Below are 13,959 nucleotides of genomic sequence, written 5' to 3'. Positions count from 1 at the left end.
CTTACAAAAACAGCAAAAAAAAACAAGAACAAATGTACAACATCAGCGGACACCTGAACTAGTTCCCAGGCACTTGTGATGCAAACAGACATAATTAGACATTTAAGTACTAAAATCTAGGACAATAAGAGAAACATAATACCATTTACAGTTGTTATTTGGTAGTTAAAATACAACAACCCTTAGAGAGTAGAGTGAGAATACCTTCATTTAAAGTAACACTACAACATTAACTCAGTATGCTAGTGGTTAGTACCAATGTGCAGTCTGTAACTGAAAGCTACAAATGACATTGGGGATATAGGTACGTTTAGAACAGTAAACTATTTGCTCCTTCAAATATTTCCCCCCCACAAAGAAAACACAAATAGTTGCAATCCTCAGTCGGCAGCATAATAATTTCATCATAATTACATTTTTTTTGGAGAATGCTTTGACAAATTCGAACCAAAAGGGTGCAACACACCTCTATGTAAAAAGCATATACAGTACCGCCATGAGAAGAGGAAGGAATGTTTGTACTTAAGCAAGCTGAGTGCTGGATCCTGGGTTTCATCTATACATTTAAGTAATCCAAAACTTTTTCGCTTTCCCTTGGTCTGATCATCCCACATCCTTTGACTTCTGTCTCAGCTGACTTGCCTTTTATCCATAGGTCATTGTTACAAACAATGAGGAAACAAGACACCCTTTCTTCTCTTCCCTTTTCTTATTCACCTGTCTGAAGGATTGTCAGTCGCAAGAATCACTGCTTTGGATAAACACAGTGTCAATAAAGGGTGCAATAATAAGTGTTGTATTAATGTAGTAAGACAGTCATTCAAGATACCCTGAGAAATTAAGAAAAAAGGATAGAAAACCCTGGACTTTTGTTTGGCATTCTGATTATTCTGTATATATTTATTTGTTTGTTTTTTTAGGAATTTGAGTTGCTAGTTTCTGCATGCTGTTTACTGTTAAGGTAGCATTTCACCATCTATAGCACACATTGTAAATTATATGGATTTTAGACATACTATTACAATATATTGGCTACTAATAATGAGCTCAAACAATACATCGCCAACTCATGAAAGTGTTTCATTTAGTATATGGCGGGATCTGGAATATTCTGTGTTCTTTGTTTGTGTGTGTTTGTGTGTGTGTGACATACTGTTGGTCTATGTGTGTATGTATGCATTGAACAGTATGAGTATGGTGTGTGCCTATGTATGTATTGTGTACATAGTTGATACTTTTGAATTCCACGTCCCTTTTCTAGGTCACTATGATGGAGTCTGTGTGTGAGCTCCTGTGTTATGCAGATAGACCTGAGCACATAGAATAGTGTCTCATGTTGCCTCGGTCAATGACCTGCCCCACAGACCACCTAGTTGGCAAAGTCCAGCCAATAGTTCTACTAGCAGTTGTCGGAATAATGAAGGGTCCGCAGGAACCAGTTAGTTGAGATCAATCTCATGTGTGCTGCAGCTCAATGTCTTACACATTTAAAATAAGAGCACATTGCCAGACTTTTGTTTTTTTGCTGAAAGAGATCAAGTTCATTTGGGAAGGATCCTTCCTCATGTTGTCATATTAGCAAAGATCCAGATACCCCGTGGTATGCAGAACCAATCGGACAGCAGTAACAGATTCATGCCATTTGACAACTTAAATGCAAAATGTCTAGCATGGCATGTAAATAATGTCGCTCATCAGGTATGGTCTTGAGACATTTACTCTTCTTTGGTAGCATATTTGTGAAGTAACAAGGTACAACACTGGCTTACGAATGCTATAAGCTAGGGACAAACTAACTATGAATGTTTAGGAATAAAGATGCATGGGGTAAAGTTGTAGGAATGACAGAGCCAGGTATCCACAATAAATTCAGTTCAAAGCCCATTTCTGCTTTATGGTAATACAGTCAGAGGACGGTTATAGTGTAGGAAGGCAAATGGATAGCCAGGCCCAAAAATTTAATAATTATAGAAATTTTTCTTCTGCATAGGTTTTAAAGTGTGTGGATTTTAAAACGTGAGAATGTATTTATTATAAGCACATTCAGATGATTAAGTGAAGTGTTTTGGCTTTATTAAGTATGTTGATATTCATGCAGTTTTTGTATTTCTGGCATTTTAATCCTTGATTAAACATGATTCTTCAGGACTCATGATATTTGACTGCTAGGATTACGTGGCGTGAGGGAGCCCATGGAAGGATATTAAGGTTAAGGTTTGCTTACTTTTAAGTTCAAATCACACTACAGAAGTGGCGGTAGGCTTCGCAACATTCGGGCTCAGCACCAGACTCTGGGCGATGTCATCGCGGTTAATTTTGCGCAGCGCTGTGCACAGTGTGTCAATGCTGGCACAGTCCTTTCTCGCCCAGTCAGACAGGAGCGCGCGAACAGGATGCTCTTCCTGTTGGAAGGTGGCGATGCGCTCCTCCTCGTAACCCAGGAGGCCCGCCAGATTGCACCAGTCACTGTCCTCCATGTGGTTGCAGTCATCTCCTTCACCGCCCCTGAACAGCAGCTTCTCCACTTTCTCTCTGGTGTGGAGCGGAAGGAGCAAACAAGGCTCTTCATCCATGGTGACAACTGCAGAGAGGGAAAACAAGTTGACAATTTATCATCTGAATTTATATTATTTAGCATGGTGAGTGATGTTAAAAAAAGTCCTAAATCTAAATATGATCACATCTTCTCACAGAATCTCAGATCTTTAAACATAACAATTTTTTTTATGAATGACTGGTTCACGAAAATGAACATTCTGAGACATCTATGACTGAGTAATGTAACGCACATAAAACACATTAAGGATTCTACCTAAAAAGGAAGTAATGGAGTGTACATTTCCTGCAACAGTGTAAAAAGAAAGCACTGGGTAGCTGCATGGCATTAGCAGCAATAGCCTTTCTGGCCAACCAGTTCTTCTTTCAAAACATCATGACAGGAAAATATGTGTCTAACTGTCAACAGCAATGATTGTTTAGCATAAAAAATGCATTGCACATTCCACCAATTAGCACTAAAAGGTACTGCTCGTACCTAGAGATAGCTTTTCTAAATTCTCCTGCTTGCGCCACTTTGTTTTCTTTCATAATCTGAGCAAGCATGTGGTTTTAAAAGTCCTGAATTCTCTCAAACTGGTTTGTTAGGGCAGGACTGGAAAATGCCAGGATCACATACTGTCAAAAAAGACAGTGTACTGTAGCTCAGTCAGGGTTGTAATCCGTGTCTGCTGATTTTCTACAGTACATTTGAAAGGTCGTATTTCAGATGAAGCTATGAGACGTTTCATTACTGAGTGAAAATTGTTCACTTTCAACTGGCACAGTTTAGGGTGCAGTCTTTGTGTGTACATTTACAGTAAGTAACCCATCAGATGTATTTGTGGATGAGAAGATCTCATTACCAGAGGATCCAGCACCAGATAAACACTGACTCTTGTTCTGAAACGTGCTTGCACCCAATTTAAGTGTGATAGTTTGATAAATGAGGGCTATTGCTTTTGTTGTTATTAAAGGAGTGGCCTCTGTTTAGGTACAGGCATTAGTGTGCTACCTGTCTGGGCCTGAGTCTGGCCCTGCTGCTCCTGCAGACTTTGGCTGTCCACAGAAATGCCACTGTCACTGTGCAGCTTCTCTCCCTCAGGTGATGGCGTCTGGTTCTGGTTGGCTGTGCAGTTGTTAGCTCCTTGCTTGTCCTGCTTACAGCTGTTCCACCTGAGTGACAATAAGTCAGAGAAAAGGAACAAAGCAGGAAATCAACAATGTTGAAGAAACTAATTGTTTTATTAGGAAATTTGAAAAAATAAAATAGTTCCTTCATGAAACTGCTTACAACCAGGTCTGTGGATTATTTTGAGTAACTGGGTCATGATTTCTGGAAAGAAACACTTTGATCACCACAAGTCGAGCGCCATCTAGTATTATTATATTCAAGAGAAGGCAGACATCTCATTCTCTACGGCCAATATCGAGCTGTAACATTAGGATACACCTTAAAATAAAACCCATCAAGTAAAACAATCTGAGATCCGTCTTGCTTGTTTGTCTGGGAAAAAGGTGCAACTTCGAACTACAACATTGTAATCTAGCAGTGGTCATTTTTTTACTGTGTGCTTTAACTTTTGTTTGTTAAATCATTTTTTTCTGTCCTTACCTCTTGAAGATAATGAAGGCCACAATACCCACTACAACAGCTGCCAGGATGGAGCAGTAGATGGGGATGAGTTTGTCGTTCAGATGGTAGATCGGCTCTTTGGAATCACCATTAGTGGTGGTGGTGGTGTCTGTAGGGCCCTCTGGTGGGAGGCTGTCTGGTGGAAAGTCCTCATAGGTGGGTGTGGAGTTACTCGAAAAGGGCGTGGGAGACGCTGCATCTTCGTAAATTGTAGGAGCTGTGAGAATAAACCAAACCTGTGAAGTTGAGGGCTGTAAAACCAAAACATAAACTGAAAGACACTTTATCGCTATTTAAATAAAAGAAGATAGCTCAAAGATAAATTCCTCTAGGCCATAGTTTGCCCCACCATCAGTAGCAGCAGATGGAGGAACATGTTGTGGTAGACGCTTTGATACCCTGCAGATTTGGGATATTTCCAGCTTGAAGATATAGTTGGAAAATTGTATCCCAGATTTAATTGTGGATACAAATATGACAGTAAGAAAAATCCTCAATCTTTAAGCTCCTATCGTTTGTTTTGAAAAGATATGGACCACTATTACCAGTGTAACCATAAATGCCTCACATGCTGCAAACACACACAACAAGCACAACCCCCCACACATTACATCTCACATCAATTGGTCATTTCCCCTCCTCCCCAGGTCGCCATTAACATGGGTAAGAGCAAGCATGTCCATCCAGTCCTGCCCACTTTACTCCAACCGCTAAGCAGTGATGTTTGCTCCTCACCGCGGATGTGGAAATCCTAATCCTCTCCTGTCAATTCTTTCCACATCATCAACATGAAATAAACCTGGAGGCTTCCAAGGCCTCTAAAAACCTAATGAGAGCTTATTTAGATAAATGCACGGAGAAGCTGTAGGGCTTTTAGCTGAAGGAATGATGTGATAAGTAGTTTATGGCAACACCAATATACTGAACATCCTATTAATAACTTATGTTGGATGTCCATCATTCTTAATCCTCAACCTGTTAAGCCATTGATTTATTTCACTAAAAATAAGTCATATGATGATGTTGGTGTCATTTTAGGAAAAACAGGAAAGAAGTTGTCCAAATGCACTTAAGGTGGTTGAGTTACATCGTGGGTTATGTAGGCGTCAGGGAAGAAGACAAGGAAGAAGAATGTGGATTAGAAAACATGATATCTCTGGTTCTGCCGCATCATTTTTGTGAATAAAGTGCCTAAAGCGTGATTTTATGCTTCTGCGTAAAAGCCACCCCAAAGGGATACTTACATAGGTACGTGGAGACACAACCCTACGCCGTAGCCTGACATGCATCTTTCCCCTTTTCCCCATTTCCCCTTCTCATTTCCTGATTCTACTTCTCCATAAACAACATGAAATCAAGGAGAGGGTTAACTTTCCTGCTACAAATTTCCCACCGTGGCCAGAAAGCACAGGGGAGACAGTTTGTTTCTCTCGCTATGACTCTAGAGTCACGTACTCATTTCTCCCTCTCTCTACTACACACTCCACACACACACAAATGCCGGCTTGACGCACACACCAACGCAAGTAAACATCAGGCCGCTTACGTAGGCTATGGCAAAAGCTCTGCATGGACCCTCCACAGAACCATAAGTCATGCTTAAGAAAATTATAAACGCAACACTTTTGTTTTTGCCCCCATTTTTCATGGACTGAACTCAAACATCTAAGACTTTTTCTACGTACACAAAAGGCTTATTTCTCTAAAATATTGTTCACAAATCTGTCTAAATCTATGTTAGTGAGCACTTTGTCTTTGCCGAGAAAATCCATCCACCTCACAGGTGTGGCATAGTAAGATGCTGATTAGACAGAATGATAATTGCACAGGTGTGCCTTAGGCTGGCCACAATAAAGAATGTGCAGTTTTGCTGTATTGGATGGGGTCTGAATCTGGTGTCAGTATCTGGTGTTATGGTTGGGGTTCATCTCCCCCTTCTCTCTCTCTCCCTGACTGCAGTTCGTCGTTGTAACCGACTTGAGTGGGCAAATGCTCACATTCGATGGCGTCTGGCACTTTAGAGAGGTGTTATCTTCACGGATGAACCCTAACACCAGATACTGACTGGTTTTCGGACCCCAACATTCTTCCCATCCTGTTCAATATCCCCCACAAACACAGACACACACACACTTGAAACCAGACACTATTCATTGACAGAAATGTTCTTCTCCAGCACAAATGTCCCCTCTTTGTACTGCTTCATTATCTTTCTATCCATTTTACCACTGGCCATATTTTTGCTTGCTCCTATCCTATCATACACAACATCATTGTTGACTAACCTTTCTGGTTATATCTTTTACATAATATATACATTTATAATATATATATATATATATATATATATATATATATATATATATATATATATATATATATATATATATATATATATATATATATATACTGTATATTTGTTCATTAACCATTTATGTCATCCATCCATATACCCTAGACTCATTACTTTGCTCTCCCTCTCTATATGATTAACAGTTAAAACAGGGCTCTAAGTGCCTTTGCTGAACCACTCAGTCAGCCTCTTACATTGGATGGCCTCTATTTCCACTATGCAGAGAGCCCAACGGTTACTGGACTGCTACTTTCAGTCAGACAGTTAGCATTGTTTAGACATTTTAACGATCAGCTCAGCAACAACTCTCTGATACTGTACCCTTAAGTCACAAGCTTCTTGTAGAAAATCACCTCCATCAACGCATCAAAAATGAACTGATTGTTAAAAAATCGAAAATAAATGTCTGCATTAAAAATATTAAGAAATTAGTGCACAAATAGATATGAATTTTAAGAAAAAAGGAGATACAGTATGCAGCTCATCACATAAAACTACTGTTTGCATTGTCAGGAGAGAATATGCATGAAGAGTATACAGACATCATAATTAAATCTACACTTAGATCTCACAGTGCTTTCATATATGGTGTTTCCATTTGATAAGAGTGCAAACTTGGATGATCTGTGTTTTGATGTATCATATGTTTCCGTAGCTTGTCATTAAGATCATAAAACCTGGAAGATGAACAATGACATGTTCAGTCAACTGTAACTCCTTTCCACAAACCGTTTATTGTATTTATTGCTAAGCATTATTTGGTTGTTAATGAAATTACTGGAATTTTCCTACTGGCTTTGTCTGTTAATGATTAATGTGCGACTGGAAATCTGGGCACACATGTACTTACGAGCATTACCTGAGTAATTATATAAAAAGAACTTGGTGTTCTCATCCAAGTGTGTATGTATACAGGGGGGAGTGTGTGTAATTTGTGTTCAAAGTGAGTGTTTGTGTTTTTGTATGTTTGGGGTGCTCTTAAGTAGCCACGCCTGTGTTGAACTTGTCATTCCAACCTCGGGCAAACAGGTGTTGCTGCTGTTTTAACAACATATACTTTAAAACTTGCTTTGGAGTTAAACGGAAAGGAAAAGGAAGGGCTTCCAAAACCAGAAAGTTTTTTATTATTATTATATGCCGTGTAACCTCAGCACAGCCGCAGACCTGCCCAGCCAAACCTGAAACACCTTCACCAATGATGGACATTTGTAAAATATTCATGTTGGGATAAATGAAGAATATTTTAGAAGAACGCTGTTGCCCTTTTTTTTCTCTACTTTCAATATTTGTGTTTTTCTTAGATCCGCATCTCTTCCCTCTTTCTCGCACTTTCTCCTTTTTCCATCTTACACGACCCATCTCATTTATCTGCCCACATGCACCTATTTGAACGCACCTGTGTGTGTGTGTGTGTGTGTGTGTGTGTGTGTGTGTGTGTTCTGCGGCAGAAGGTGATCAGCACTCGTAGAGGTCAACCAAAGAAACCCGAGAGTGCAGATGAGTAACTCCATCACTTTTATCGACCAGGGCACATTCTCCACATCTGTTCTCTCTGCTCATTTAAGCTTTCTTCTTCTTCTCTTTCTTTTCTGCAGCTCAACAATCCAGTTGACTGCTCTATTATGACTATTATGAATGATTGGTAATCTTTCATAAATCCTTGATAGGTCATTAAGAACAGGATTTTGGTCAAGATCCTCTACAGCCCTTTTTCAGAATTGAAGTAGTTATAAAGTCCATCAGTCTATCTGGCAATCTCAAAGTTGTTATAGGCTATTAACGATTTAGTATTACTAAATGATTTAACCATTAATAAATCCATTAGTTACAACTTATACACTCTTCTATATTAGAAGGTGGTATCAAAATTCTTTATTTTGAAATGTGCTACTGCAGCAAACCGCTGTAGCCTACTTTTGCTTCTTGTTTCTTTATTTTAAGACTTATTAGTGCAAATAAAAATACAAACCCAAAAATAATATAGAGTAAATATTACACCTAAATACCTAATTTTTCCCAATTATTCATAATATTATCATGAATAATTACAGAATATAGAAAAGGGCATCTCTACAGTATATCATGTGTTTGCACTTAACTGTATGCCAGCTATTTTACACATTTGTGGAATGACACAATCCTAATCTCTGGAATTTTAACAAAGAATTTTGAAACGCATAAATTGTAGAGAACTACAAAACCAGCTTTCACTATGACAGAATTAATGGATCAAATGAGCCAACAACACAAAAATTCCATAAAATGCCTTCTTTACACCACATTGCCGTAATTCAGCTCTAGTCCGCTATGGCAGATAGAAAGATGATTATCACTGAGAGAAAGTCTTGGCAGAGACACAATCCCCCCCATTACATCCTGTAAATCTTCTTGAGGACAAAACCTTGACTCCCCAAACACAACCTTTCGGCGAAGAATGAACGGCACGAGCGAAAGCGCAAGTGTTGTCGTCACCCTTGGACCTGAACAGCGCCCTCATTCCAAATCACTTCCAAAATGTTCCCCTGGAATGTCGAGGGGCAAATTCCTGGGGGCTAGCAGGCGACTATAGGAGACTGAGTCATCGCCACAAGGGGTCGATTCTTGTATGACGGCGCGGAAAAAGACACAGTCAACTTTAAAACCTATTCCATCGTTACAATGCTTGTACTGTGTGAAGCAGGGAGCAAAAGGGTTAAAGAGAGAAGGTCAGCTGTGGTCATGGAGCCCAAGTCAATGGAGATATAAGTCAGTAGATGTGTGGAGACCAAGCTATAGCCATACAATGAGTGACTGTGCAACACAAAGACTTTGAATTGTTTAGTCAGACTGGGCTTGGTCGACTTTTCACAGCTATTAATGTGGTAATGCTTTGGACGAAGGAAATCAGAAATGTCGCTGGCATTTTCCTCTTTATCACATTTCCAATTTGTCTTTCTCTCTTTATTTGTCTGTCAGATGCTTGCCGGAATTGACCATTAACTAAGCCCCTCCCATGCACAGTGATTGTCCAATCATAGTCCAACAACTGTAATGGAAATAGCCACATGTTGAAGTGGTGTGCATGGGGCTCAAGAAAAAAGCAACACTCACTATTTAGATAGTTTGGAGGGTGTTGCCTTTGTTGTTCAGCCTTTGCAAAACTAAAATTGCAGGAATAACAGATTAGGAAACGCATTAAACTGTGTGTATGTCTGTTCAAACATAAGCTGCTCATTAGCATCTCTAGAATACCCAGCTTGCAACCTACAGTAATGAGCCGGCAGTAGACAAGGAGCATTTCATAATGTGGACTTACAGTTACATAAAACATAATGACATATTTCAAGCATGTCCAGTGCGCTACAATATGAAAGTTTGGGCTAACGTTAGGGACTCTCTCCTGCTCTTTATTAGATTAAGGGAATTTACACTCTAGCAATCAGTTATTTTCATCCTCATCCTAAAAGCCTTTTCTCTTGTAATGTGAAACCTGAAACATAATGTTGCAAACAATATAGCCTAAATCTAGCCTCTTTCTACTTGTCCAATATGTTAAACAGCAAAACAGGGTTAGGATGGAACAAAATAACAACATTACGTTTTACTATATCATATTTATATTAGACTAAGTAACTCTACACTGGAACTAACATACTGTATTTTATTAGTGTGGATACTGAATTTTTGGCTGGGACATGCAGTCATTTAGCAGGATATCGTATAATATGTAACAATCAAGTTCATATTTAAGACCCAATTTACAAGATTCTCGTTTTAAAATGAGTTGGCTTAAAAACATATAAAAAATCTGCCAACGATGGGCATTTTCAACCAATTTATAGAGCTAACATTAGCTTAATTAAATCTAAAACCCTTTCTCTCATTTTGTCCCTCCACGTTCTCCCTTCCTGTCTCTCTGTCTTGATTTAGTTGAACATGGTCTGGCCCTGAGTGCTGTGAAGCAGATCACGCTTTCTGATTTCTGGAGGGCAACCTTTGATCGTTAAGGTCAACCAAACTCAGGAAGGAAACAGCTCCCTCCTCCTAGTAACCTATCAATTCAATAACCAAATGCACTTGGACCAATCACCCTCCCCTCCCCCCTTTTGCTTCCTCTTAACCGCACCCTCTTGACCTTCATCCTTCCATATGTTGTCTCTTATTGATTTCAATCTGTGTGTAGAAGCGGGAGTATCGGTGCACGTCTGCATCCATATGGATCTTTGGATGTTTTGTGACTCACATTTGAGTGATCCTTTAAACTTCCTTTCTGTGCATGTATGTGCATGAAAAATATAATTGCATGTGTGCTGCAAACCTCAACCTGTTGCCCCTGCAGTCACAGAACCAGAAACTCAGGCTCTGGGTGATAGGTCATCCAACATATGCACAGTCAATCCTGGGTAGCCTACAATCTCAAAGAGGAACTAGGTTCGAAGAGTGAAAGCCTCTGTCTCCCACTAGCCTTGAGGCTTGCAGCCAAAACCTTAGACTGATAAGAACAGGCAGCAACCACTCTGTCAAACTCAATCATTTCTCATTCAGCTTTCTTTAACCATGGTAAAAGGGCTTTGTCACAGTGTGTCAGCATTGGCTGGCCATTCCTATTGATAGGGCATTTGCAAATAATCTCTCTCTGGGCTTGACAGTCATTACCCTGTATCCAATTCTATTAGCCATATTAAAACCCCAAATCCCTCCAGCAGGTTTTAAAAAGCATGGTTTGTTTAAGGGATCGGCAAAGAAAAACCCTTTTCCCTGGAAAGAAGCTGAAAAAAGCAAATTGTTCGTCAGAGTCTTGTCTCGGTTGTAGATAAAAACAAGAAGGTAGACATCTTTGTTTACTGTGATGCATAGCAACAGCGCCAGTGGGTCTGCAAACAACAGCACCAAACCACAGCAGAGCCTAGTGGTGGAAGTGAAAGAAGTATTCACATCCTTTACTTAAGTAACAGTACTAATACCACACTGTTAAAATGCTCTGTTACAAGTAAAAGTCCTGCATTGAAAATGTTACTTAAAGGAGAATTCCTGCAAATGTTTATGTTAATCTTGATCGCTATAAATATTCAAGTACTTTCATTTGAAAAAACCCTGACCTGAATCGGTGCAGGCAACACTGAGCAGCTGCAGCTACGTGTACAAGCTTCCACTTGATCTTGCCGGTGTGTAGCTTGCTTGCCTGGTTAGCTGCTAGAGCTAGCTGGTGGCTACTATTGATATGTGAGCTCAGCCAGGCTTTTGTGAAAATCATAAAGCAGCAGGTCCGTGTGTATTTCTAGCTCATTCATTTTGTGTGTGATTGATCTGGTGTTGGTGAGTAGGAGGCTTGGCAGTGTCAATCTGTGTGCTAGTTCACTTAGCCGGGCAGGCAGCCTTCGTCCCAGCTTCTTCGCTTCCCGCGGCTGACAATAATTCCTGAGCGTCCCGAAATTTTAGTTAATTTCCTCCTCAAAAATAGGTAAGTCCATGTAGTTACATAGTAACTGATATGGTCATAACTACTGCAGTGCTCAGTTAGCTAATTTTGCATATTTATAGCGATCAAGATTACTTTTATTATTTAATATAAAAATTGACCATAATTCTCCTTTAAGTAAAAGTATGTAAATATCATTAGGAAAATGTACTTAAAGTATTAAAAGTGGTCAATATCTTAATTCGAGTTTCTGGGTGCAAAGGTCCCCAGACATCACCAATTTTTTGGTTTTTTGAGAGATTTGTGTCACTGACAGTCTTAATTAACTTTGAATCAACTTATTTGGCAATGGCTTTCATGTAACGGACGTTCATTAATATAAAAAAAGTTACATACTAAAGCTTTAAAAAGACATTCAATTACATTACATTTTTCCTTTTTTATGTTTTATGCCATTATAATGTGTTAAAACTGCAAACAAAACATGTATTTCTTGTTGTTAATTTGAGATACAAGACTTGCAGACAGGTATAAAATGAAGCCATAATGTGACAGGAGCAAAAACTACGCTTGTTTTCACAGGGTTAATACCCAGTCTTGTTTTGTGCAAAGCAAAAAAAACATTACATCTCTTCATCCCTGTCTCCTAGGAATTGCATTTATAAAGTATTATTTTGTTGTTGTTTTTTCAATAAGGGTATGGTAACAAACATAATAGTAGCCTGAATTATGTTCATAGGCAAGGTTTTTTTTTTGTTGAAAGAAGTGTTACAATTACAAAGAGTTTTGAAGTTCCGGGCTGTGATACAGGACACCAGAGGTGAGTCCTGCATGTGCTTAAGTTTAGTCAACAAAAGTACTTTGCTTAAGGTTATTGAAAGATTGTAGTATCAGTTAAAAGATAATAAACACGTCCTACCTCATGCATGTCATCTGGACAACACTGCATTTTCTTAACCATATTTGCAGTTGCAAATTATTTGCATACATAATTTCTGGCAGACAAGGTTTACCCGTACAGTATTGGTTTGTCTTAGTTGATTATAACACATGTTACTTTAAGGGGCATTCAACAGAGCACTAATCAACTTCACTTGTCTTAGTGTTGTTGTGACCCCTAAAAGGATTGAGGGATTATGCCGTGTTGTACACATCCCCAAAGGAAACTCCAAATGCTTGATCTTCCCACAAAGACCCCTGTTCGCACACAAGCCTCCCATGACCTTTAACCTCTGACCTTGCTCGGCGGCCTGCAGAAGAGTAGAAGTCATATCACACTTCTTTAGATAAGCATCTTGCCTTCAGACCCCTCAACTCCGTGGGTCTACCGCAACATAGTGTGGTTGGTAGAAGCATGTTTTACCATCAGAGGGATGAAGTGAGTGAGTTTTATTTTCCCTGTAAGATTAAAAACAAACCACTAATCCCTTTGGAAGTGTGGGTGGAAAGAGCTGAGCTTGTATCCACATAAAGGGGAAGATTCACCAAAGGCCTAACATTAAATATAATCCAACAATAACTGCAGTAAATCCAGTTTTCTTACCAATGTTAACCTACAGATTAGTCAATGTGATGTTCTAGTTCCTCCACCTTCAGTTAAACTATGTCTCCAATGTCTCAAGTTACGACTTGTCTTTTCACAGGCAGTGGCCTTCTCCGCTCTCTCCCTCCACCTTTCTGACTGCATTTAGCCTTTAGGCCTGTGTCGCCCTCCTTCACAACACTAATGGGTAATGACGTCTGGCAGCACTACGGATTTGTAAGTGCTGATAACGCTTGTGCTTCGGTAAAAAGATTACATTAGAAATAAAGAGCACATGATTGGGTTAGTGTGAGGAATAACATATGATGATGAAGCCCATACACAGTGAGCTGTGTGCCTGGAATCAGAGCAAATTCACATTCATCATGAAGTATACTGCGTTAGTCATGTTTTAGTATTGGAGTTCTGGCTCCTTATGTTGTGGTTTGGGGTTTTTGGTTGGGTTCATTTTCCCTTTTTCATTGGCCTCCTTGTGTTTTTGTCTGTTTTTCTCT

The 13,959-nt window shown here is 39.4% G+C and overlaps 1 protein-coding gene across 1 annotated transcript in view; it reads right to left on the bottom strand.

Moving 5' to 3' along the window:
- Positions 1-139: 139 nt before the first annotated feature.
- The window catches only part of ngfrb (nerve growth factor receptor b), a 26,393-nt gene continuing 12,573 nt past the window's right edge, over positions 140-13,959 (bottom strand). Inside the window, exons 5-7 of the mRNA XM_034861174.1 lie at positions 4,151-4,388; positions 3,551-3,711; positions 140-2,581 (exon numbers count right to left, since the gene is read on the bottom strand). Of these exons, the coding sequence (XP_034717065.1) occupies positions 2,238-2,581; positions 3,551-3,711; positions 4,151-4,388 (743 nt within the window). The 3' untranslated portion in view covers positions 140-2,237. The remainder of the gene's footprint in view (positions 2,582-3,550; positions 3,712-4,150; positions 4,389-13,959) is intronic.

This window comes from Etheostoma cragini, chromosome 21, assembly GCF_013103735.1.
Source record: "Etheostoma cragini isolate CJK2018 chromosome 21, CSU_Ecrag_1.0, whole genome shotgun sequence".
Classification (NCBI taxonomy): Eukaryota; Metazoa; Chordata; class Actinopteri; order Perciformes; family Percidae; genus Etheostoma; species Etheostoma cragini.
The sequence above is the reverse complement of the archived record's forward strand: the minus strand, read 5'-3'. Positions and strand labels throughout refer to the sequence as shown.